Consider the following 26,577-nt stretch of genomic DNA (forward strand, 5'->3'; position numbering starts at 1 on the left):
GGGGCGGCGCGCGCGTGAATGCGTTCATGTTTTGGAGGCCGGGCTGCCTCGTCCGCCGGCCCGCCGCAGGCGTGGTTGCCGGCCGGACCGTCGAGCTGGGCAGCCTCGGGGCTGGCCTGTATGTCCGAGCTCCGCGTCCAACCGATTGCACATTATTATTCCCACATGTATACAGTGATTGAGCGGAAGTATTGTCTGCAAATTTGGCGGGCGGCGGTTTGTTTGCCGAAACGGGCTCTAATACCAATTTGGGATTTGTCACGTCTCACCGGCTGCTATGGCTATTTCGAGGCGGAACTCCTCCGCTACGCGTTTATCAGGCATTAGGTACGTTGGATGCGGTAGTGGTGTGCCCAGGACTCCATCCCAGGATAGAAAAGTCCAGAGATGAGCACCCCGACCACTGGCCACCATGCCACCATCGCCCTCTGCGGCGCGAACTGCACCCGTCGCGATAAACTCCAGACTGGTGTTGCTCGACCCCAAATTCTATACTTAGGAGGTTCTGAAGCGTAAAAGGAAGAAAATGTGTCAAGAATGATGGAGTGGATAGCGAAAACAAGCTCACGATTCTCCCAATTCATTCAGCCTATCACAAATCAGCTCAGTGCCTGGATAAATTACTCATATGTTGATGAATAAATCATTTTTCTTTCTTATTATATAGCACTTATCAAAGTTGCATTTCAAACTATCAAAAATCGGTACTGTATAAAACGTATAACGGTGACGTAAAACACCATCCCAAACATTCGCCTGGGCACGCGGGAAACCACGGTTCTGCGAGTATCGGCCTATTGGGGAGGATTTAGCATTGGAGGGAAGGCATATTCCCCACCAAGAAATCCGAGCTGAATACGCGATGAAAATGCATAAAAGGGTCGTAAAACAAAAACATGGAATTTTTTGTATGGATCTACGGAGAGTCGCCACAGAATCAGGTCTTAGTATGAAGCTAAAGCAGGGTTTCTTGTTCTCCGTGGAGCATAACTTTTACTGGTGTGTTTATATGATTATTTACATTTTTTGAGATCCAACTTATATTTTAGCCGGGTTTTGCAAGCCAATATTTTTTTAAGAAATCATACAGATCCCAGAAGCGATGGCGAAACCGATAAATAACCTACAGCGGCTCTGTCGTTTAAGACTGCTATTGCGTGCGCGCCAGTTGTGTAGCCAACCGACCTTGTTTTGGAAGAGCCGCGCGAGGAGTGGTGGTGGGGGGAATGCTTGGTGTTGGAGGTAGAGGCAGTGTATAGACTTAGTTCAGTGTCATACACTGAGAAAAGTATTGTTTCAGACTAAACGCAGGTGAGTAAATGTAATGATGTTAACTAAATGCGACTGGATTGCTCTGTGAGGAGGAAATAATTCCCCCGCCCGTGCTGCGTTGGCTTCCGAGCCCCGATCACGCGGTAGCCTGACGTCGCAGGTGGTGTAGTTTTGCACATAACTTCGTGAAGCGGGTGAGCAGAGAAATATGTGATGCTAAACAAGTGGTGTAAACCATGTTCTGCCTGATTTTGACCAAGTTTTTTTTCTTTTCAAAGTTGGGGAGGGGCTAGAATCATATCCAATGAAATGGGGAACTACACACTTGTTCCCAAATTAAGTGCATCTAGGTCAGTAAAAGGCTAAGTGGGTATCACATTGCCCCAGAGTCTTTCCTCTCTGTGAGAAAGATTGTACCTTGGCTAGAATGTAGCTGCAGTTACTACTATGCCCCAGATGCTCCTATTTATATTGTGGCTTACATGCCATTTCAGTCATAAACATGGCATGGTGTGCTCTGGGGAATGGTGTAACTGGTGCACAACATGTTGGGCATCTGCTTCTATCAGCCTGTCTTGGGACTGGTACCTTAGTGATATAATTATCAATATCAGCAACTTTCTATCAGCTCCATAGCTTAAAAAATACAGTAGGTGCAAGCATAGAATTAGGGAGAAGGCACTTACTTAGGAAGCTAGAAAATTTAAGAATTGCAAGTAGCCAATTTCTAATGGTCTTTGGCAATCACTGATACTAGCTAGAGTATGGTGTTTACTGTCATGTGCTGCCAAAGGATCTCCTTTAGTGCCAGATGTAAATGCAGTGCAAATTTACTTGTTTTTTTTTTTGTTCTCACTACAAGCCACAATTTTAATATTTGTGTTCTCCCCCCAAGAGCCATAACAAATTTCAGATACTGGGTGTTTTTTTTCTCATTTCCCAGTATTGCTCAAAGGCAATTCCATTCAACATTCACACCCTTTATTTTTCACATTTCCATACTCGGTTTATCATATACCTAGGTGGCAACACAGGCTGCTTGCTATTGGACATATTAGTCTGGTGGGTGCAAGATTTGTGCCCTTGCAGATATCAATACATGGCTCCTGATGGAAGCAGCAAGTCTCAAGCTGTTGCACCTTCTGGTTTTATTTTGTCCCCACACAAAGAGGTAAAATGAGTTTTCCCAAAAGCTGTTCTTGTTGCATCACAATGGGATACAAAATATTTCATTTTACCTAATCACAATCCTGGAGTAAAAATATCCTGGTATTTATTATACCAGGACAAGTCAAGTTTTCCAACACTGCATGTCCCCCATGTTTATATGTGCCAATTGCAAATGCTTACCATGTCAGTGGTAGTGCTCTCTCAGTATTCATGCTCATGCAGTGATGACTTGCTTGAGATAGGAGTACAATTTACATGATGCATGCCCTATGAGACATAGTCATAGATGAGCCTTCAGTTAACAAATTATACATCTAAATATCTGGTCAAATCACAAAATGCATGTGAGAACATGCTTGTCACTTCCAGCCAATTTGACACAATGGAAAGCTAGGCACTGAATTACCCTGCTGGTGTGCTATAATGGGGAAATTGAACAAGTCCAAGGTGTTGCATGACAGCCATTTCCTTAAGTCATGCATCTTTCTCTGATGAACATGGCTTTAAAAACTGGTAAGTGGCATTTGTTTTGACATTTTTCTAGAATTTGGGTGTTCTCAGTCAAGTCAGAGCATAGGAGTTTTTGATTAAAGATGAAAAATATTTTGTCAGTCATTAAAGATAGTGTTTTCATCCATCATTGTGACACTTGTCCTGCCATGTTTTGCAAAACTTTTTCATCCACCTTGTATGATGGGGACATTTTGATTTGGATAAAAGTTGATTGAAGCCCAAAGGCCCAGCCCATCAAAATGTTTGTCAAAATAAAATGTCTCCATCATACAAGGGGCATAAAGAAAAACAGCTGAATCACTGCAACATAATAAGTGAATTTAAAGGCTGGCATGGAGGCTGCCAGCTCTGCAACTAGACCTATATTGGAATGATTATGAGATCTCTTTCACAAGGCACATACCTGCAGGAGGAGGTGCCAGACCAGCATTGTGCAAAACCCACAATCGAAAGCTCCTATGCTCTGACTTGACTAAAAACACTCGGGTTCTAAAGTTATCTCAAAAAATGTTGCTTACAGACTCTTGAAGCTATCCTCATCAGAGAAAGTATGCCTATACCTAAACAAACAGCCTAAGGTCATGCATCACCTTAGACTTGATCAGCACCCTGTGGCAGCAGGGTGAGTCACCCTGGGTGATTAAATGTCTTTGACCTTCCATAGTGCCAAACTGGCTGGAAAAGTGGTGTGTGTATGTTTGTTGGTGTTTTGTTATTTGGCCAGATATTCAGGTGGAGATATGATAACTGATAGTTCACCTATGATTGTGTCTCATAGAGCATTCCTCATAGTTTACAACATATGAATACCTCCTGTCTGACCATCTTACATGACTTTGATAATGGGGAATGTGTCCTTGGAATGTTAGCTAGCTTCAGGTGATGCAAATGATTGTAGGTGAACTGATTCATGCCTCACCAAAAGCAGTGAATTATCTTTTCCAAGAAATCTAGCAAATGTGCAAGAGCCTGACTTGATGTACATTTGCCCTTGTGTATAATTCAGCTTGCCTGTATATATATATATATATATATATATATATTTTATTACTACAAAATTATATAGTGACTGACAAAGATAAGATAGCTGTTCGCCCGCGTCCCCGGGTATATATATATATATATATATATATATATATATATATATATATATATATATATATATAATGCAACACCTGAATGACACTAGCCCAGATATGCCTGTACTGCTGCTCTGACCTTTGTAGCATACTGTGGTCAGTGCACAATGGCAACCCAATGCAAGAAGTTTTTCACTTTTTCTCTGTTGCAGGAAACTGCATCAAATCTGTATGTCAAGCTATGGAGATTATGTTTAACACCAGTAGTTGGTGCCCAGCTCTCCTGATGGCTGTCGCCAGTCTGTGCCCAATGTTCTGCTCATCTTCTGATCCAAATAGTATCACATATTCCGGCAAGTATAACTACAGTTTGTCATATTTGATGTATTGGAAAGATATGTTGCTGTTCAGTCATGTGTTTGGTTTTATTAAAAAATAATTGGCATATATTGCAGAAGTCAGTTGTAGAATGCTGGCACAATGGAATCATTTAAGTGATTAATTAGCATGGTGATTGGTCATTTCATAATTTTTTGAAGTCATCTAGTGGTAAACCTTGATATTTATATACTTAGGCAAGCAGCTAGACTCCCACCCATTAAACATAAAATTTGTTGTGCTCATTTTAATTTTGTAGTAATAAAATATGTTGTGATCATTTTTCTCCGGAGCCCATAACACCCTGCCGGGGCACCAGCTTCGGTCGGCGTAGGGACTAGCGTCTCCTTGGGTCCCAGCTCCGGTAACGGGTGGACAGCGCAAGCTGTTCCTCTCAGGGCGTAGCGACCCTGCTGGAACATGAGCTCCTGCCCCTTTCCCGCCCACTCCTTTCCCATTACCCGCTTTCCCGCATCCGGCCCGCTCACCACTCCTAATCCTCGTTTTATCGGGGTCGCCGTGCCCCCTCGCCCACGTCCCCGGGTTGATGGGATCCTGGTGGCTGAGGGGCGCGTCGTGCGGGTCAGTCACGGCGCGTCCCAACACTCCACTTTGGCCAGGATATCCGGGGGCGCAGGGGGCCCGTGGGGCCCCATATGGGTTTAGCGGCTTGTCACTCGCGCTGCGGTTGGGTGTTCCGTGCGGGTCTTCGCTTGGGGCGCCTGACCGCACGCAGCGGCTTAAGGGTCAAGGGGCGGCGACGCTGAACCACAGTCAGGACGGGGAGGGGCCACCCCGGTTGCATCTGGCCGTGTGGGAGGCGTCGTTCGCCCCGTATAGCACCGGGCGGCGACCACCTCCTGGCGGCGACGCTGGCGGCGACCACCCCCCCGAGGGAGTGTTGGACCCTCCCTCAGTTGGGCTCCGAGGTGGGTGGGAAGCCCCGGCACCGAGTGCTTGCTGGAAATCGCATGGCTTATCAAAATTCAACAAACACCCGGCCCTCGAAAGGAGGTCGGACAGCTCTGAGGCCCGGGTGCGAGGGGGATTCGGCCCCCGTGCTCTCGGATTCTGATCTTCTCCAGCGGAGATGTAAAGCTTTCCACGCTGCCACCGTTCCAACAACGGAACGGCTGTGACAAGTTTGGAGACATCACGAGGTGTGACAAGCTGAGGTATGGCAGCATCGAGGTGGAGTTCGCCAGTAGTCTGGAGTCGAAACGTGCATTAGAAGCGGAGGAGTCCAGTTATGGTATTCGTGATGAGAATGGGAAACATGACAAACCGTAGCTTTGACAGTAACGCCACACAACACAAAAAAAAACTCATCTAGAGGCGTCGTAAATTGTTTTGACCTTCGTGATGTGAGAGCGAAATCGTCGAGGAGCTTTCGTAGTTCGGCGTAACCGCCGCGCCTAGAATCCTGGTCAGGAGAGGAGGAAAACTGAATGCTACCAACATCATTCTCACGTTCAATCGTCCAGATCTACCATCAGATATCCGTGTGGGCTATGCCCGCGTGAAAGTCCGTCCTTTTTTCCAACCCAATGCGCGGTTTTCATGTCAACAGTTCGGCCATACGAAACCCCGTTGCCGCAATAAGCCAGCGTGCAGTAAGTGTTCGTCCACCACCCACTTGAGTGACAACTGCACCGCTGACCAGCCTTATTGCGTCAACTGTCGTAAGGACCAAACGCCACACACTGCGTTTGACCGTACATGTGCAGCGTTCGCCAGAGAAAAGGAGGTCCTCTGCTAAAACCATCCAAAAACATATATATTTCCAAGAGGCCAGAGACCTGCATGATGCGAGTCATCCTAAGCTCTCTCATGCATCGAAAGTAAAAACTGCTTTGCCGCACAACAACGCCATCGAGCAGATGACTGTCATTCAGTTCATGGGACTTTTGAGTCACTGTTGTACCCTCAGGCGCGTACACCGGACTCCCAGCCGGCAGTCCGAACCCCTCCTCGCCGGCCGACCAGTCTGTAGCGGACGATCTCCGGGCTAAGTCCCCTGCTCCATCCCGGCGCCGGGCCGGGGACGGTGGTCCTGCGGTTTCTTCGCCACCTTCGTCCAGCTCCGCCTCGTGTGCTTCGCTGCCTTCGTCACCTCCGACACCACTAGCGAACGCATGCGGGCAGGCGATGGAAACGTTGGAGCGGCCCGAGGCGGACAGGCGCGCCCACGATGCCAAGCGGGCACGCTTCGTCGAACAATAACGGGCAAAGGCGGCGAACCGTATGTCCGTGGCGAGCGAGGAGTCCGTCCCCCGCAGCAGTATTCCACCGCCCAGAAGACCAGTGGAGCCTCCCGCTGGTCCTCAGATGTCTGGCAAGGCCCCATCCATGGGTTCTCCCCCTCCGCCACCCAGGATTGGGCACGCTGGCACAAAGCGCCCCCCAGCCGGTCCTTCGTCTCCATCTGACGGAGGAAGCCCAATGATTCGGCCCAGAGTGGAGCACCGCCATACGGAATCGAACCGCAACTCCCAGACCGAGGTGTTCGGTCCGGCAACAGGCGCAGCCCAGTTCTTTTGAACCGTGTCGGGTCTTGAAGTGTGACTTTGACCCCTTCTTTAGCACGTCCCCTTGGAGGCGTCTTGACTGATATTCTGCGTGCTGTGCTAGCGAGCTAGGTGTTAAGTGGCTTCCCTCACTTCTTAGCTCTATGACAGGTATCTTACGGTGGAACTGCAGGGGTGTGAGAAGTAGTCTACACGATCTCAGAGTCATTCTGAATCAGCGCTGTCCCGCCATCGCCTGCCTGCAGACCAAACTGACTCCTGGCACTCATTTAAGTATCCCGAGCTACACCGTAATGCGTCGGGACACGCCAGCTGATCTAATTGCACACGGCGGAGTTCTTTTGGCTGTGCACCACAGTGCCTCGGTCGAAGTCGTCGTCTTACGCTCTGACCTGCAAGCTGTTGCAGCTAAGGTATTTTTCGGGCGTCGTGCGATAACCGTCCGCTCGCTTTATTTACATTCTGGCACTTCGTTTCCGACGGCAGAAATGAGACTTCTGGTTGCCGAGCTTCCCCCGCCTCTTCTTTTGCTGAGTGACTTCAATGCTCACCACACATCTTGGGGTTGCTCCCAGACCAACACTCGCGGCAGGCACCGAGAAACTTTTACGTGATTACGTTTCTCTGTCTTTTAAACACCGGGACCCGAACTCGCATGACCCTGCTGTCAGGTCAGACATCGGCGCTGGACTTGAGTTTTGCAAGCCCCCAACTGGCGGTATACCTGACATGGTCCGTTGAAAACGACTCCTGTGGTAATGATCACTACCCCATCTGGTCGCGTGACCAGAACGGAGCAGCTCTCGGTTCCAGGCCACAACGGTGGAATCTTAAAAAGACGGACTGGGGATGAATTTCAGGCACGGGCGGAAATCAGGTTGGCTTCCGTTTCGGTGGATGTGCCTGCATCGGTAGAGGAACTTACTTCCACGGTCTTACGATCGGCAGAAGAAAGCATACCACGTACATTCGATGCCCCACGTCGTCCCCTGTTCCCTCGTGGACGGACTAGTGCCGCGACGCTATACGTGCGTAAAAAGCCCTGCGTGACTTGATCAGCACAGCACTACAGACAACTTAATTGCATTTCGACGAGCTCGGGTGGCAGCACAACGATCTTGGAGGCCCAGCACACGTCTTGGCGTTGATATGTGGGCCAACTTAATTGCCAAACGCCGGCTTCGGCGGTTTGGGCGCGGGTGAAGCGTATAGCAGGCCAACACTCCTCAGTGCCGCACCCCGTGCTTTGTATGAATGGTCAGGACATACTGCACCCATCTGATGTGGCGAATGAAATGGCTCGTGCGTTCACGGAGCGTCGTGGGCCAACAACTGCCACTCCCGATCTCACACGCCATCGTGCTCGTTTCGAAGCAGCTCAGATAAGCTGTCATAGAGCCGAGGAGCTTCCATACAACAAACCTTTCACAATGCTTGAACTGATGTCTACCAACAACTCTGCGTAGCGTGGCGGAAGGCCCGGATTTCATTCATAATGATGCGCTCCGGCGACTTCCACTAACAGCAGCACAAGCTATGTTGACGGCATTCAATCAGTTGTGGGAGACAGGAGAGTTCCCGACGTCTTGGCGGGAGTCGCTAATTGTTCCGCTGCTGAAGTCTGATGGGACGGATCCGTCGGACTACCGCCCAATTTCGCTTACCTCCTCAATATGCAAACTTCTGGAGCGGATGCTTCAGACACGATTGTCTTAGTTTTTAGAAAGCAGTATTTCTTCTCAAACGCCCAGTGTGGTTTTAGGAAGAACCGCAGCACCATTGATCATCTTTTAGCCTTGTGCTCGACTGTGCGCATTTCTTTCAATGAAAGGCGACACGTAGGAGCTGTTCTCTTGGACATCGAAAATTTTTACGACACCATCTGGCGATATGGCATCTTACGGAAACTGTTCCAGTATGGCATACGCGGAGCTATGGGTACTTTTCTTGCGAACTTTCTTGCTAACCGTTTGTTCGGAGTCCGTATTGGTTCCATATGCTCGAAAAGATACACCCAAGGCAGATGCACCCCAGGGCAGTGTTTTAAGTGTTGCGTTGTTCGCTGCCGTGATAAGCGATGTCGGGAGCAGCCTTCCCCAGACGATTGGCTGCTCACTTTTCGTTGATGACCTCGCCATTTGGTGTAGCTCTGCAACGGCAGCGTCCACGTCGCGCCAGTTGCACTTGGCTGGGGGTCACGTAGGAAGGTGGAGCATAATCAACGGGTTACGGTTTTCGACATCGAAGGCAGTCTCCGCCCATTTTTGTCGACACCGGCGTTAGTGTCCCGACATGGCGCGTAAGCTTTATGTACGGCTGATCCCCTGCAATACAGCGGCACAGTTTTTAGGGTTGCATTTTTATAAACGTTTGACCTACAAGGAGCATTTTATCATTCTGCGCGACAAGTATTTTAAGACACTGAACATATTGAAATGCGTGGCACGAACATCCTACTGAGCAGATCGGAAAACACTTATGCCGTTCACTGATACGTTCCAAGCTAAACTATGCTTGTTTTGGCGCCTCTGAGTCCGTAAAACGTACACTGAATGCGGTCCACCATGCTGCGTTGAGGATCATTGCTGGTGCATTTCATACGTCTGACAGCCAGCTTGCTTGTGGAAGCCAACAACCCCCCTAGCTACCCGAATGAAGTTGTAGGGGATACGGTACGCTTGTAAGCTCGCGCAATTCCAGAACCATCCAACATCTGACGCTGTGTTCTCACGCCACGCATCTGATGTTTTTCAAGGCGAACAAACATCACGTGGGGCACCATTCGTAAGAGTGGCTTAAGTTTGCGGGGCGTGGCACGCCCACGTAGCCTGCCGACCGCTCCGTGGGCGATGCATCGTCAACCGTCGACGCCTCGCTGTCGGAGGTTGGGAAGCAGAATATAATTCCGTGTTTTGTCAGATCAACAGCTCTGAAACATATCGAAACATCGGGGGTCCAGAATTACATATAGTGATGGCTCCGAGACGGTACGGGTGTTGGTTCCGCCTTCGTGTGTGGCCCTGATACGCGATCACTTACACTGTCGTCCCGTGCGTCCGTGTATACTGCATAAGTTGTGGCCATCCTTAAGGCGCTCTGCTTTATTGAGGTGATCGAAGACAGTCTGCACGTGGTTTTGTCGAATCCCTAAGTGCCCTTTCGACATTAAGACGTTTTCAATCCGGTAAATCCCCGTATACAGGACATTTTACTGCATCTCTACTCTCTGCACCGAGCTGGCAAGACCGTAGTACTTTGCTGGATTCCGAGCCACGTTGGCATTGCGGGAAATGAGCTGGCTGCCGCTGCCGCAAAGCGTGCTACTCTTCGTCTCTATCGCAGAGCGTTCCCAATACCCGCTACAGACTTATACTCAGCCTTGTCTACATTTTTGCGCGGGGAATGGCAGAGTACATGGGATGCGGTGGGCACCAGTAAACTGAAAAGCACTAAGCCGATTGTTCAGGAATGGCAGTCATCCTATCGGAAGTCCAGACGGGAGGAAGTTATCTTGTCTCGCTTGCGGATTGGCTACGCTCATGCCACACATCGATACCTACTGTGTCGCGACAAACTACCACGGTGTCGCCACGGCAGCGCCATGCTTACAGTGGAGCATGTGCTTGTATGCTGTCCCATACTGCGTGTCGAGCGTCTGAGGTACATTGGCCCGGCGGCGCCGTCCCTGACGCTCTCCGATTTACTATGCTCACCTCAGCTCACCTCAGCTATGCTCACCTCAGCTCACCACATATCGGACATATCGTCAGGTTCTTATCGCATGTTAAGTGCTGCACTTTATCTACACCTGCCTGACGAGTTTGTACCGCGTGCAGGAAGTTTTTAGGCTGCTGAAAAGTTCTTATTAACAACTTATTATCGGTTCACCTAATCGGATATCATTGGTGACGACTCTTCGCGTTCCTGTCACGACCCAGCGGTTTTCACTTTTGACTATATAGTATTTTTCGCCACTTACACTCGTAGGTAGCCATTTAGCTGTTATGAGCGCAAAATGACCTCAGTGGTCGGCGCGCCCTAAAACTCAAATCAACAACGATAAGCTCATAACACAATGTTCTCCATGCTGCTAATGTGGATATGACAGTGAATATTGTCATAGTCTCTAACCCGCGTTGGGCGCCATTGCGCTTGCAGTCTCGCCGATGGCGGACCCGGCGCGGCTGCAGTCGGCGGGGCTGCCGGCGGGCGGCGGCTGGCAGGCGGACTTCTCGTACCCGCAGCTGCGGCCACAGACCGGCGACGCCGAGCAGGCGGCCGCCGTCACAGCGCTGCTGTACCGGCTGATCCCGGACCGGGCGGCCGCGGTCAGCGTCCAGGTGGACAGCGGCCTGCTCGACCAGGCCGGCAGGGATCAGTTCATTGTGAGTTTGCCATTCCTAATCAGGTATGGACATATTAATACATACATAGTAATAAATACGCGACGCATGGAATGAATCCAATTCGTCGAATGGCTGCAACTGATTTCATCGTCAACAAAGTTATTTTTTCGTGGTACTGTTTCAACTAGGACTCCTAATGCTATGTCAAGATCTTACAGTGATAGAGACGCCTGAGTGGACACATAACCTTCTTCTCATGATGATTTAGGACGGGTGTAGTCCCCTCATTTCCAGCAAGAAGATCGCTCCTGTGCCGTTCTGATTTGGCGTATTTGTGACGCCCCTGTCGGACACCACTGGCTCCAGCTTTGCCAGGTGGGCGCATCCGGAGGTCGGGTGCAGGTGCTGGCCTCCTCAGGCGTGGCTGCCGCTTGGGGATTCCACCACTACCTCAAGTATGTATGTCATGCTCACGTCTCCTGGGACTCTGACCAGCTGGAACTGCCCCGGCCTCTGCCCGACGCTAACATCACCGTCCGTGCCAATGACAGGTAAAAGCGAGGCACGGTAGCTCTCTCTGTCTTTCCCCTTCGCTGTCTTTCCCTTTCGCTGTCTTTCCCTTTCGCTGTCTTTCCCTTTCACTGTCTTTCCCTTTCGCTGTCTTTCCCTTTCGCTGTCTTTCCCTTTCGCTGTCTTTCCCTCTCGCTGTCTTTCCCTCGCTCGCAGTTCTCTCTCTATCCTGTCTCTCTGTCTCTGTCTCTGTCTCTGTCTCTGTCTCTGTCTCTGTATATGTCTCTTCTGTCTCTGTTCTGTCTCTGTCTCTGTCTCTGCTCTGTCTCTGTCTCTGCTCTGTCTCTTGTCTCTGTCTGTCTCGTCTCGTCTCTGTCTCTGTCTCTGTCTCTGTCTCTGTTCGTCTGTCTTGTCTCTGTCTTGTCTCTGTCTCTGCTGTCTCTGTTATCGTCTCTGTCTCTGTCTCTGTCTCTGTCTCTGTCTCTGTCTCTGTATCTGTCTCTGTCTCTGTCTCTGTCTCTGTCTCTGTCTCTGTCTCGTCTCTGTCTATGTCTCTGTCTGTCTCTGTCTCTGTCTCGGTCTCTGTCTCGTCTTTCTATGTCTCTGTTCTCGTCTCTCTCTCTCTCTCTCTCTCTTCTCTCCTCTCTCTCTCTCTCTCTCTCTCTCTCTCTCTTCTCCTCTCTCTCTCTCTCTCTCTCTCTTGTCTCTCTCTCTCTCTCTCTCTCTCTCTCTCTCTCTCTCTCTCTCTCTCTCTCTCTCTCTCTCTCTCTCTCTCTCTCTCTCTCTCTCTCTCTCTCTCTCTCTCTCTCTCTCTCTCTCTCTCTCTCTCTCTCTCTCTCTCTCTCTCTCTCTCTCTCTCTCTCTCTCTCTCTCTCTCTCTCTCTCTCTCTCTCTCTCTCTCTCTCTCTCTCTCTCTCTCTCTCTCTCTCTCTCTCTCTCTCTCTCTCTCTCTCTCTCTCTCTCTCTCTCTCTCTCTCTCTCTCTCTCTCTCTCTATCTCTCTCTCTCTCTCTCTCTCTCTTCTCTCTCTCTCTCTCTCTCTCTCTCTCTCTCTCTCTCTCTCTCTCTCTCTCTCTCTCTCTCTCTCTCTCTCTCTCTCTCTCTCTCTCTCTCTCTCTCTCTCTCTCTCTCTCGCGCTTTCTCACTTCCCCTCTCTCTCCATCTCCGTCTTCGTCCCCGCCTCCGCCTCCGCCTCCGCCTCCGCTCGTCTTCGTCTTCGTCTCGTCTCCGTCTCAGACAGGCAGTTAAACAAGGAATGAACCAAGTGTCATTGGTACATTAGGGGGACTGTGAACGGCCCGGACCGTCTCAAACGTTTCCAGGGGCGCCAGTCGGGTGCTGTGCTGAAGCCGCTATGCTGGTGCTGTGACCAGCACGTTGATTGTATCTTGTAACATTTCGCCACCGTCAGAAGCGAGTCGAACGCTCTGTCTGGTAGCGAGGCCGTCTTTGTCGCCCTCGCCAGTAACAGTGCGCCACCGCTGGGTTCTAGCCCGGTGCTGTGTCCGGCCCGGTGACGTCTGCGTGCCGCGTCTCCTCTGACGCCCTCCTCCACCGCCAGGTTCCGCTACTACCAGAACGTGTGTACAGTGAGCTACAGCTCGGTGTGGTGGGGCTGGGCGCGCTGGCAGCGCGAGCTCGACTGGATGGCGCTCAACGGCCTGAACCTGGCGCTGGCCTTCACTGGCCAGGAGGTCATCTGGCGCCGCGTGTTCATGCGGCTGGGCCTCACCAAGGCTGAGGTGGACGAGTTCTTCAGCGGGCCGGCGTTCCTCGCCTGGTACGGAGAGCCACGCCGCGCCGTGCGCTGCCAGATCAGACCAGACGGTGTGATGCGGCTGGCGAGCGGGGTCGGTGAACGCTTGGGCAGATGACGAGCTGTTGTGTGTCGAAAGACTCACCGTCTTGTAAGCGTGCAACGTGTGTGTGTGTGCGTGCGCGTGCGTGTGCGTGTGCGTGTGCGTGTGTGTGGAGCCTGTGCTATGCAGCGTCATATGATCTAATAATGTGATGGTGCTATGCAATGCGTATTTGTCTAACCGTTTCGTCGCCGTTAGTGCCACTGGCTTCGCTGACAAAATTTGTGGAATCGCTCCGAGTGATGCAACAGTCGCAGACACTGTCGCGCCCACCGTGCCCCTCCCCCTGTCAGGAATCGGATGGGCAACCTGCAGCGGTGGGGAGGGCCACTGTCGGAGGACTGGCACCAGCAGCAGCTGACGCTGGCGCACCAGATCATAGCGCGCATGCGCCTGCTAGGCATCACGCCGGTGCTGCCCGCCTTCGCCGGCCACGTGCCTCAAAACTTCAGCAGGTGGGGTTGGCCCGGACCGCGCTGCGGGCTCGTGCCAGCACCGGGCATGTGTCGCACGTCTTGGCACGCCTGTGTGCTATGGCACGTGCCATGCGCAGACCAGATGCTCGCGGAGAGTGCTGAGTGAATCGTTGCTTTCAGTGTCATGCAGAATGCGACGCGACCCACTGGCTGACCTGTGCCTGGCTTCACAGAAGCACTCTGTTCTGCTGGCTCACATTAGATGACATGTTATCGTCAGAGTGATGGAATGCGCTACATGGCTGCCCAGCGTAGTCCAGCATGCTCCGGCTGTTAAGGTCTCAGCTGCCTCGAAGCCTCTAATGGCGTCCTACCGCCGGCTAACGGTCGCGCTGGGCCACAGGAGCACACCTAATGGCCAAGGCTGGTTGCAGGGCATTCCCGGATAGTAACGTCACCATGCTGCCATCTTGGAACAGTTTCAACGAGTCGTACTCGCACACGTTGTTCCTCGACCCGGTGGACCCGCTGTATATGCGGATTGGTAACAGCTTGGTCACTGAGGTGAGCGGCTCGTCCTCACCAGTCTTATTGGGTGCCGGCTTGGGTTTTGTGAAGCCTCTTGCAGCGCCGCCGGCCAGAAGCGCTGGCCTTGGAGCCTACTCGTGAGTCCTGTCCACCCGGGTTGTTGGCGTTAATGATGTCCTTGTGTCCGTGTTGTCGACTCCCTTCCGCTGTGCAAAGGCCAAAAACCGTCTCCTATTGTTCACCCAGTGGAACAATTCGGAGCATGAGATGTTTCGCTGCACGCGCATTTAGTTTTTCAAACTAGCTAGGCGTCTTTAATGGCTCGAAAACTGCATATACCAAGGGACGCATCGACCAAGGATCGCCATAGCGACGCATGGATTACTGTCTAGCACGTCAAGGATGCGGCTTTACGCCTTTGCACGGCAGAGCGGTGGGAGCGCGTCATATTGTGGGGTTGTCGCCGGCCGTCCGTCCGGGTGGTAACACCCCGCGTGCCCACCCAGGATGTTCCCAGACGCTCCCACCTCGCGCCTGCGCTGCTGGGGCAAACTGAACACTACCTACACATGCACCGTGTTCCTGGAGCCGGCCTCGACGCTGTACCGCAAAATCGGCAACGCCATCGTGCGGGAGGTGCGGTTCACACGACGTTTAGCCGGCGATGGCGCTGGCCGCTGCTGGCCGCTGCTGGCCGCTGCTGGCACTAGAGCTAGCCGGCGCCGGCGCTGGCCGCTCTCTCGGGTCAGCTACCGATGTGTGAACACTCGGGAATGCGGCGGAGGAGTGTATCAGTTGATGGTCGTCATGCTTTTGTGGTGTTAAATGTTGTCTGTGTCAGTCGATGGTCGGCATGCTTTTGTGGTATTACATGTTGTCTGTGTGCTGCTCAGTGTTACGACCTGCGTGACCGAGGTGAGTCAGCTTTTGCGCGGTACCTTGGCACGGGTCGCGCTACCGATTACACGGATGTTGCGTATTATTCAGCTTTGCCTACTTCCTACTTCTTACGCATATGTGGGGCTTGCTTGTGAAAGGCACGCACGCCGCAGTGTTACGTATTTGAGATCGAATCGCACAGTGATCAACTGCGAAGTAGGACGGTCCCTTGCACACGCCGTTGACCGCGGTCTGACAAAGGCGTCGCACAGTCGGACGCAAATCAGCCCCTGGTATTGCCTGTGCCAGCAACACCATGCAAACCGCGCTGCCCACGCTCTGTTGCGTCCCCTTGTTGGGATGTCAACGCCGGGGTGCATATCGTTCGGCTTACATCCTCCCAACAATGTTCGTCGCGTGACGCACGTGCGCCGTATCGCCGCGTCCGAGGGGACCCGTGCACCCGGACACCGGCCACTGCCCCGTATCCAGCTCCGCCCGTTAGCGCCGCGTCTCCGCGCCGTTCCGCAGCTGCAGCTGGAGTTCAACGGCACCGAGCACGTCTACAACTGCGACTCATTCAACGAGATGACGCCGCCGTCCAGCGCGCTGGCCTACCTACGCGAGGCGGGCAACGCCACCTTGGCGGCCATGACCGGCGCCGACCCGCAGGCTGTCTGGTGGGTCACGGGACTCACGATACGGGAGGGGACGGGTGGGCGGCGCGGGTCGCGTGGGTCGCGTGGGGAGATGTGTGGTGGGTTCTGGGCTCCTGAGCGTCTCTCGAGATGGCCAGCACTGGCTGGACTCCGTGGTCCGCCGGCTGTGTTAAAGGGCTCACGTAACTAAAAATAGGTCAACAAAGTTGTTGATTATGCTTGGTGTTTGTAATGTACGAACTTGCACGTACGTTTTCGTGATAGTCTAGCGAGGTTTACCCGGGTGCAGCACTAGCGAGCTTGACCCGTGTGCTGCGTATCATGTGGGTAAGTGAACAGTGTTCGGTATGGATGACGGCTGCGGAGTCAGTAAGCACATCTTTCGGCATGCATATATCTCCGGGTTGCAGGCTTATGCAAGGATGGCTCTTCTTGAGTCCCTTCTGGAAAACGGAGCGGGCGAAGGCATACCTCACCTCCGTTCCCACAGTACGTACAGACGCAGTCAAACAGCTGTGCTCTTGGGCTGTCGATTGGATCTGGTGGTGGTCTAATTTGCTTAACTAATTCGCTTCTTCGTACATGCGATTGAGCGGTGCGCATAGCTGGTAAACTCAGTCAGTGCCTGCTTATGAGGCACGTGAACATTTTGAAGGTATCTTATATTCAAGCGTTGGGGGCCTTTCCAAACCAGCGAGTCAAAGATTTACTTTGCTGTTGGCATTTCCTGATCAAATCTTCCGTTATTTTTGCCTAATAAATAACATTTGAATCGCCTAATTCATGCTGCGGATGTGTTAAATTTGCTCGACTCGTTTCGGCCATGGACGTGTCGCCCATTTCCGGACCTGCCACCTGGTGTCAGCCAGGTCGACTCTGTGTACCGTACACACGTTGACTCGGTCCGATGGATACATTTCGGCTCGATCCACTGGGTACATGCTCATTTGATGCACTGGGCTCAGTTCATTTAGGTAGCGGGCTTCACAGTTGACGCCGTATAGAAATGACGACCTTACAACATTGGGGCCGTCCAGTTGACACGCTGTGTCGCACAGGGTCGCATGATCGTGCTGGACCTGTACTCTGAGGTGGCGCCGGTCTACAACCGGTTCGAATCGTACTACGGCCAGCCGTTCGTCTGGTGCATGCTGCACAACTTCGGTGGTCAGCTGGGGCTGCAGGGCACTGTTCAGTCCGTCGTCAAGGTGGGAGCGCCGCTGCAGTGGTAGCGCGCGGCGCGTGCCCGGCCGCCGGCAGTTGGCTGACGAATGGCAAGAATCAGTTTGCCTCACGTTTTCTTGTCATTCAGTGCAGTAATCGAATGTTTTATTCATTCAGTGACATTTCGGCGCTCGGTCGAAGGGCCAAGGGCGATCTGACCATCACGGGAAAACGGTCCGTGCTTGAGCAGCTGTTTTCTTTAGGCCTTTTGTATGCTGCACCGTCTGATACTGTTGAGGAGGCGCGGCCGCCGTGACGCCAGCCGTGCCCGGCCTCGGGGCGGGTCGATCGGCCCCGTCTGAGACTGTTGAGTAGGCGCGGCTGCCGTGACGCCGACCGTGCCCGGCCTCTGGGCGGGTCGATCGGCCCCGTCCAGGGCTATCTGTCACCAGGGCCTCATGCGTCCGGCCGGCCCGCTGCGTTCCAGGGGCCGTTCGAAGGGCGTTCATTCGCCAACAGCTCGATGATCGGGACCGGCATCACCATGGAGGGCATCTTCCAGAACTACGTCATGTACGACCTCATGTTGGAGATGGCCTGGCACACCGAGTCGCCCGATCCCGTGCAGTGGTGCGTACCAGACCGATGGCTGGGTGCTCACGGCGGCGCGCTGAGGGCTCGAGTGGGTTCTGCGTCCCAGCGCCGCGGTACAGGGCTGGCTGCGGGTGAGACCGCACGCGGCAACGCTGGTGGCAGGGTGTCGTCTTCCTCAGGCTGCGCCCCAATAATGATGCAGGGACCGGGCGGCAGAAGCGCGGACGTGCTCCGCCTTTGATGCGTTTGGCCTTGTGCGCGGGTCAGACCGGCGCTCGATTAGTGAGCATCCCCGACGTGGTCGCTGTGTCTTCTGACGTGGTCGCTGTGCCTCCTGACATGGTCGCTGTGTCTCCTGACATGGTCGCTGTGTCTCCTGACATAGCCGCTGTGTCTCCTGACCTGGTCGCTCTGTCTCCTGACGTGGTCGCTGTGTCTCCTGACGTGGTCGCTGTGTCTCCTGACGTGGTCGCTCTGTCTCCTGACCTGGTCGCTGAGTCTTCTGACGTATTCGCTGTGTCTCCTGACATGGCCGCTGTGTCTCCTGACGTGGTCGCTGTGTCTCCTGACGTGGCCGCTGTGTCTCGTGACGTAGCCGCTTCGTTTCGTGCCGTGACCGCTGCTTCCGCTGGCGTGAGTGGTGCGGGGGGGCCGCGTACTGGGAGCGCTCGCCGGACCGGCTGACACAGTCCCCGCCGCAGGGCCTCCGATTATAGCCTGCGGAGGTACGGCCCGGCCATCTCCAGACCGACCGTCATGGCCGAGGCCTGGGACCATCTGATGGTACGTCGGGCGGCGAGCGCTCCGGACCAGTGGGCTGTCGCTGTCGTGGAGCGTTTGCATTGTCTGGGCCGGCCGGCACACGCGTGGTATTTGATGGAGGCCGGTGGCTATGAACTAGCGAGGATCGCGTCGTTCCGCGGATGGAATAATTGTTCCGACTGTCTTCCTGATCTGGTGTGTTAGTGTGTACTCAACCTTTCGGCTAGTTATGCGTGATTTTGCTCCTGCCGTTTCTTTGTTTTTGTCCTGCTTACTCCACGTCCCTCTTCCAGACGAGCGTCTACAACCATGATGGTGCAAAGCTAACACACAGGGTACACATTCGCTTCATCACCACAAAGCGACCCAGCTTGGATATGGAAAACGACGTAAGTCAAGCTCTGGGAAACCCCATTCATTTCTAACGTACTGCACAATCTTACATCAGTGCCTGTACCACCCTTCCGCTCTGCTTGTTCCGCATGACTGTCCTGTATCGCCGCCAGCTGTGATACAGCACGTCCCACCTGACTGTCCTGTATCACCGCCAGCTGTGGTATAGCACGTCCCACCTGACTCCAGTATCACTGCCAGCTGTGATACAGCACGTCCCATCTGACTGTCCTGTATCGCCGCCAGCTGTGATACAGCACGTCCGACCTGACTGTCCTGTATCGCCGCCAGCTGTGATACAGCACGTCCGACCTGACAGTCCTGTGTCGCCCGCCAGCTGTGGATACCAGCACGTCCCCACCTGAACTGTCCTGTATCGCCGCCAGCTGTGGTACAGCACGTCCCATCTGACTGTCCTGTATCACCGCCAGCTGTGGTACAGCACGTCTCACCTGACTGTCCTGTATCACCGCCAGCTGTGATACAGCACGTCCCACCTGATTGTCCTGTATCACCGCCAGCTGTGATACAGCACGTCCCACCCGACTGTCCTGTATCACCGCCAGCTGTGGTACAGCACGTCTCACCTGACTGTTCCGTATCGCCGCCAGCTGTGGTACAGCACGTCCCACCCGACTGTCCTGTATCGCCGCCAGCTGTGATACAGCACGTCCCATCTGACTGTCCTGTATCACCGCCAGCTGTGGTACAGCACGTCCCATCTGACTGTCCTGTATCGCCGCCAGCTGTTGTACAGCACGTCTCACCTGACTGTCCTGTATCGCTGCCAGCTGTGATACAGCACGTCCCACCCAACTGTCCTGTATCACCGCCAGCTGTGGTACAGCACGTCCCACCCGACTGTCCTGTATCGCCGCCAGCTGTGATACAGCACGTCCCACCCGACTGTCCTGTATCACCGCCAGCTGTGGTACAGCACGTCTCACCTGACTGTTCCGTATCGCCGCCAGCTGTGGTACAGCACGTCCCACCTGACTGTCCGGTATCACCGCCAGCTGTGATACAGCACGTCCCACCTGACTGTCCTGTATCACCGCCAGCTGTGGTACAGCACGTCCCACCTGACTGTCCTGTATCGCCGCCAGCTGTGATACAGCACGTCCGACCTGACTGTCCTGTATCACCGCCAGCTGTGGTACAGCACGTCCCACCTGACTGTCCTGTATCACCGCCGGCTGTGATACAGCACGTCTCACCTGACTGTTCTGTATCGCCGCCAGCTGTGGTACAGCACGTCCCACCTGACTGTCCTGTATCACCGCCAGCTGTGATACAGCACGTCCCACCTGACTGTCCTGTATCACCGCCAGCTGTGATACAGCACGTCTCACTTGACTGTTCCGTATCGCCGCCAGCTGTGGTACAGCACGTCCCACCTGACTGTCCTGTATCACCGCCAGCTGTGATACAGCACGTCTCACCTGACTGTTCCGTATCGCCGCCAGCTGTGGTACAGCACGTCCCACCTGACTGTCCTGTATCACCGCCAGCTGTGATACAGCACGTCCCACCTGACTGTTCCGTATCGCCGCCAGCTGTGGTACAGGCAAGTCTCACCTGACTGTGCTGTTATCGCCGCCCAGCTGTGGTTCAGCACGTCCCATCTACTGGTCCTGTAGACCGCCAGCTGTGATACAGCACGTCCCACCTGACTGTCCTGGATCACCGCCAGCTGTGGTACAGCACGTCTCACATGACTGTTCTTATCGCTCGCCAGCTGTGGTACAGTGTGCACGTCTCACCTGACTGTTCCGTATCGCCGACAGCTGTGGTACAGCACGTCTCCACCTGACTGTCCCGTATCGCAGCCGCTTGTGTTACAGCAAGTCTCACCTGACTGTTCCGTCTCGCCGCAGCTGGGTACAGCACGTCTTCACGGATGTTCCGTATCGCCGCCAGCTGTTGTACAAGCACGTCCCAACCGACTGTCCTGTATCACGCCAGCTGTTGTACAGACACGTCCGACCTGACTGTCCTGTAATCACCGCCAGCTGTGGTACAGCACGTCCGACCTGACTGTCCTGTATCACCGCCAGCTGTGGTACAGCACGTCCCACCTGACTGTCCTGTATCACCGCCAGCTGTGATACAGCACGTCCCACCTGACTGTCCTGTATCACCGCCAGCTGTGGTACAGCACGTCTCACCTGACTGTCCTGTATCACCGCCAGCTGTGGTACAGCACGTCCCACCTGACTGTCCTGTATCACCGCCAGCTGTGGTACAGCACGTCCCACCTGACTGTCCTGTATCACCGCCAGCTGTGGTACAGCACGTCTCACCTGACTGTCCTGTATCACCGCCAGCTGTGGTACAGCACGTCCCACCTGACTGTCCTGTATCACCGCCAGCTGTGGTACAGCACGTCCCACCTGACTGTCCTGTATCACCGCCAGCTGTGGTACAGCACGTCCCACCTGACTGTCCTGTATCACCGCCAGCTGTGGTACAGCACGTCCCACCTGACTGTCCTGTATCACCGCCAGCTGTGGTACAGCACGTCCCACCTGACTGTCCTGTATCACCGCCAGCTGTGGTACAGCACGTCCCACCCGACTGTCCTGTATCACCGCCAGCTGTGGTACAGCACGTCCCACCTGACTGTCCTGTATCACCGCCAGCTGTGGTACAGCACGTCCGACCTGACTGTCCTGTATCACCGCCAGCTGTGGTACAGCACGTCCCACCCGACTGTCCTGTATCACCGCCAGCTGTGGTACAGCACGTCCCACCTGACTGTCCTGTATCACCGCCAGCTGTGGTACAGCACGTCCCACCTGACTGTCCTGTATCACCGCCAGCTGTGGTACAGCACGTCCCACCTGACTGTCCTGTATCACCGCCAGCTGTGGTACAGCACGTCCCACCTGACTGTCCTGTATCACCGCCAGCTGTGGTACAGCACGTCTCACCTGACTGTCCTGTATCACCGCCAGCTGTGGTACAGCACGTCCCACCCGGCTGTCCTGTATCGCCGCCAGCTGTGATACAGCACGTCTCACCTGACTGTCCTGTATCGCCGCCAGCTGTGGTACAGCACGTCCCACCTGGCTGTCCTGTATCACCGCCAGCTGTGGTACAGCACGTCCCACCTGACTGTCCTGTATCGCCGCCAGCTGTGGTACAGCACGTCCCACCTGACTGTCCTGTATCACCGCCAGCTGTGGTACAGCACGTCTCACCTGACTGTCCTGTATCGCCGCCAGCTGTGATACAGCACGTCTCACCTGACTGTCCTGTATCGCCGCCAGCTGTGGTACAGCACGTCCCACCTGACTGTCCTGTATCGCCGCCAGCTGTGGTACAACACATCCGACTTGGCGGCCGCGTGGGACCGGCTGGTCACCGGCGCGTCGGCGGCGGAGGTGCGCGCCGCCGCCAACCTGCAGCACGACCTGGTGGACGTCACCCGCGAAGTCATGTCTCTCCTGCTGGCCGACTTTTTCGAGCAGCTGCGCGACGCCTACCGCGCGGGCGACCGCCTGCTCCTGCAGTAAGGGCGCCGGCCGACAGGAAGCTGCGCCAGAGGGCGGGCGCCGACCTGCGGACGGTGGGACGCTCCGCCAGCGTCAAGGAACCGTTCAAGGGCCGAGGCGGCTGCGTCAGGGTGGATTGCACTGTTTGGCTCTTGGTAAATGGCACAGTGCGTAGGTTTCAGGGCTCGAGGGATTGTTTGTGTTGTGTTCTGAAACGAACAATTGAATAGGTCTATTGGCGTTTGTTGTGCCCGCTGTGAAACACACGAAGCAGGTTGTGTGTCGGCGTGGGGCCGACCGTGCTACTCGCAGTGTGACATCAGCTGTCGGAGTGACGTTAGCCGTTCGAGTTACGCCAGCTGTGGGGTGACGTCAGCTGTCAAAATGACGTCGGCTGTCTAAATGACATCAGTTTTCAGAGTGACGTCAACCATCGGAGTGACGTTGGCTGTTGGAGTGATTCATTTGTTCGGGTGACACCAACTGTCGGAGTGACGTCAGCCGTCAGGGGGACGTCAGCTGTCGGAGTGACACCAGTTGTCGGGGTGACGTCAGTTGTCGGGGTGACGTCAGCTGTCAGAGTGACACCATCTGGTGACGACTGGTGCTTCTCCAGGGAGCGGGGCACTCTCATTCTGGAGCTGCTCTCGGACATGGACGAAGTGCTCAACACCAACAAGGCGTTCCTGCTCGGCGACTGGCTCAGGCAGGCGCAGGAAGTCGCCACTGGCAAACAGGTAATGTCTGGGGCCAAAGCGTGGTGGTGTGCTGCCCGTGGGATGTATGCAGGATGCTTTCGGGGGGTTTTATTCTCTAACTCAGATCGTTTAGTTGTCATTACGCATGCCTTACCGGTATAAAGCTGAAACGTCCAGTTCTACTGCGGATTTGTAAGGTATGTTTTGTCGTCTCGCATGATTAAAGGAGATGCATGTGTTCGTTCAAAGAAAACTTGCATCGATGACATTTTGTGACGGAAGCACGCACAGCGCGTAGAGTACCTGACTATTGGAAATGCGCGTTGGGGCGTATGCCGCTGACGACGTGGGCTTGTGGTGAAGACAGGGGTGTGGAGACGACGACCCGTTGTAACGCTGGCGGCCCGTGCGGCGGGCAGGAGCGGAAGCAGTACGTTTACAACGCCCTGAACCAGCTGACGTTGTGGGGGCCGGACGCCAACATCGTGGACTACGCTGCCAAGCAGTGGGCCGGCCTGGTGGGCGACTACTACCGGGCCCGCTGGGTCGTCTTCGTCAGGTCAGCAGCCCCGCGCGCTCAGGGCCTGGCGATGTGGGCGCAGCGGGGACGTGGCTCAAGTATCAATGGGACTCCACGCATCGGATGGGGATGGGATGCCTGATGCAGGGCTGTGAGGGAAGCTGATCGGCAATTGCCGAGGCGTTGCCGTTCGTGATTGGGTGCCTGCAAGTGGGAGGGTCTGGCCAACGCCTGGTAGCTGCTGGGAACTCCTGGCCTCCGGCGGCCGCCAATGGGTCTCCCGCCGGTCGTGACTGGTTGGTACCGAGGGGGATACTTCAGCGTCGTTTGTCCGTTCTCTATCGCTCTTCGGACGTGTGATATATAGGTATGCGATATATGGCACAACGTGAAATTAAGTCTGCTGTGTGCTGCCGCTTTTTATCTTCCCGGGGAAACAGTCTACGCTGTCGTGTTGCGCGGCCGGTTGCGGCAGACGCCGTTACCACGTTGTCCAGTTGTTACCTCGCTGCCCGGCTACCCTGTGCCCTGTCGCGCTGTCCCCCTCCCCCCCCCCCCCCCCCCCCGGGGCTGACCATGTCATGGTGTCCCAGGTGTCCATTAGGGGATACAGGGCGTCCCCAGGTGTCCATCCGGGAGCACGGAGCGTCCCGAGGTGTCCATCCGGGGGTACGGGGCGCCCCCAGGTGTCCATCCGGGGGTACGGGGCGTCCCCGGTTGTCTCCGGTTGTTCGTCAGCCCCCTGGGACAGAGCACGTGTCTTCTGCATCTCCTCTCATCCCAGCCGGGGATCTGCGCCATCTGCGAGGCTGAGCTCCACTGTCGCGGTGCCTGTGCCGTGACTGGTGTGTCCCGTCCCTGCTTCAGCTACCTGGAAGAGCGACTCGACAAGTCCCTGCCGTACAACCAGACTGAGCTGGACTCGCACTACTTCTCCCAGGTGGAGCAGCCTTTCACCTTCACCAACGCCACGTACTCGCACGAGCCCGTCGGTACGTCCTGCAGAAGTCGCTGCTGTGCACGAGCTCTATGCTCCCCCCTCACATATTCGTTGTATTGATAAATGATACCATTGGAAGGGAGAGGTGCTGGTGGTTTTGCACTGTCAAGAAAATAAGACGGTGCTCCCCCAGGGCATCAACAGAATCTTGTTTGCTGCGTGCCGCGTGGCGGGCTATGACTCCACGCCGCGGTGTAACCTGGTCGCTGCCGGCGCCAGGGCCGACTGACCCAGTCTGCTGCCTGACAGGCGAGACGGCCGAGGTGGTGCCGAGGATGTACCGCAAGTACCGGCCGGCACTCGACGCCCAGGGGGCGCACGCGCGTAAGCAGCAGCTGTTCATGTGAGCAGCCGGTCTCGGAAGCCGGCGGTGACGGGGAAGAACGAGCTTCGAGGAAGCCGGCGGTGACGGGGAGGAACGAGCTTCGAGGCGTGTGACGGGTGGGAGCGTCTCACTGGGAGCGCCTCACGCTGGGCCACTGGGGGTCGCAGTGTTTAGGTACAGAGGGGATTCGTGTTCAGGAAGATTCATGCTAAGCTGGGCAAGTGAAATTGTCATCATCAGTGTTTTTTTTTTAAATTCTTGAGTTGCTTACGTTCAAACATGGAATCGTGGTATTACCTCCCTGATCGCGGTGAAGATGCGTTGGACCCCATTTCGTTCTCGATTGTGTCCGCGCCAGCGCCATAGTTATTGTGCTGCTTAGGAGCAACTCTACGGTATGACAAGGACGTTCGTTCGAAAACAGTGGCCGGAAAGGTTTCTGGAGTGCGACAAAGATTCTGGTCGCAAATTGCATAAGTCGCCTATCTGTTGGAACTTATTCAGTCCTAGGAGATAGACAACACGTGAGCATCGCCAAGTTTGTCGCGTGACGTTCACCTGGCCTGTTGTATCGCTGTGACCGGAAGAAATGTCATGCTGGAGGGTACCACTAGAAGTGCTGCCATGTTCGAAAGTGCCAATATCGTGCCATCGGGCTCCGCGGTAAATATAGACGATCACAGGCTTACTGTGACGTGTGGTGTGCTCCCGACGAAAAGCGGGTGATGTCGAATCATTTCATGAGCTTAACTGAACTAGGCACGGACAGAAGGTGCGGTTGGCCGTGTTGCGTAATATGTATGTGTACGTCAGCAGGCCCTTTTGCTGATTGGTCAGTAACCTGGCGGATATTCTGTGGGTTGGTCGGGCCTGGATCGCCATTAGCAGTCATTCGGCGGGAAGCCGGATATTCCACTGTATATCTGAGGCAGATTTTGTACTGTAGTAGGCACCGCGAATGATGAGGTGTCTGTGTGATTTTATTGATTTACAGCGCTGTGATATCGGGACCATCGGTCAGGATGCGGTGGTCGTGTCGGTGGCCTTTCGGGACGGGTATTGTGTAATAATCGCAATGAAGCGGCATGTACAAGTGAAAATAAACCAGTCCTGAACGCGATGCACGCGCTTTCTGCGACGACAACAGCTGTAATTTCCACGCCCAGGATCACCGAGGGATGCGATGAAACACAAGGATAGCGTGATGAATAATCCACCTGGATCAGCCCCTCAGTGAAGGCAAGTGACGTAGAAAGATCAACGTCATAGGAAAGCGTATTACCATTTATTGCACTGGGCGCTGTTGATACGCAACATTTACAGCGCACTGCCGGTGGACAGGCTTTGGTGCTGCGGACGACCGCGCCGTGGGGTGCGATTCTCCTGTGTTCTGCCCCCATCAGACCTTGATGCAGTCCGGGCGCGTGCATTAGTGCGGCGATCCCCTCATGGCGTGAGACGGGCTGATTGACGAATCGCCGGGACTGC

At 54.5% G+C, this 26,577-nt stretch overlaps 1 protein-coding gene across 4 annotated transcripts; it reads left to right on the forward strand.

Moving 5' to 3' along the window:
* Positions 1 to 1,214: 1,214 nt before the first annotated feature.
* Naglu (N-acetyl-alpha-glucosaminidase) lies at positions 1,215 to 26,209 on the forward strand. 4 transcript variants are annotated; one of them, XM_037226784.1, is made up of 18 exons: positions 1,215 to 1,311; positions 4,247 to 4,387; positions 11,099 to 11,325; positions 11,662 to 11,837; positions 13,357 to 13,575; positions 13,948 to 14,109; positions 14,505 to 14,634; positions 16,009 to 16,157; positions 16,547 to 16,625; positions 17,195 to 17,344; positions 17,788 to 17,930; positions 18,596 to 18,677; positions 18,950 to 19,045; positions 22,367 to 22,563; positions 23,163 to 23,283; positions 23,664 to 23,803; positions 24,632 to 24,756; positions 25,014 to 26,209. In XM_037226784.1, the coding sequence occupies exons 2-18, from the start codon at positions 4,276 to 4,278 to the stop codon at positions 25,109 to 25,111; spliced, it is 2,406 nt and encodes an 801-aa protein (XP_037082679.1). In that variant the 5' UTR covers positions 1,215 to 1,311; positions 4,247 to 4,275; the 3' UTR covers positions 25,112 to 26,209. The 4 variants fall into 4 exon arrangements, with proteins under 4 accessions (XP_037082679.1, XP_037082680.1, XP_037082681.1 ...); XM_037226785.1 differs by lacking the exon at positions 14,505 to 14,634 and adding an exon at positions 15,105 to 15,234; XM_037226786.1 differs by lacking the exon at positions 1,215 to 1,311 and adding an exon at positions 1,403 to 1,466.
* Positions 26,210 to 26,577: the final 368 nt, after the last annotated feature.

The sequence above is a fragment of the Pollicipes pollicipes genome, unplaced genomic scaffold, assembly GCF_011947565.3.
Source record: "Pollicipes pollicipes isolate AB1234 unplaced genomic scaffold, Ppol_2.1 Scaffold_5724;HRSCAF=6776_pilon_pilon_pilon, whole genome shotgun sequence".
Taxonomy (NCBI): Eukaryota; Metazoa; Arthropoda; class Thecostraca; order Pollicipedomorpha; family Pollicipedidae; genus Pollicipes; species Pollicipes pollicipes.

Bases quoted from the DNA above. Each gene is read 5' to 3' on its own strand.
- Naglu (XM_037226784.1), top strand. From the start codon at position 4,276: ATGGAGATTATGTTTAACACCAGTAGTTGGTGCCCAGCTCTCCTGATG. The intron at 11,838-13,356 runs GTAAAAGCGAGG...CTCCACCGCCAG, and splicing joins ACCGTCCGTGCCAATGACAG to GTTCCGCTACTACCAGAACG. The intron at 24,757-25,013 runs GTACGTCCTGCA...GCTGCCTGACAG, and splicing joins GTACTCGCACGAGCCCGTCG to GCGAGACGGCCGAGGTGGTG.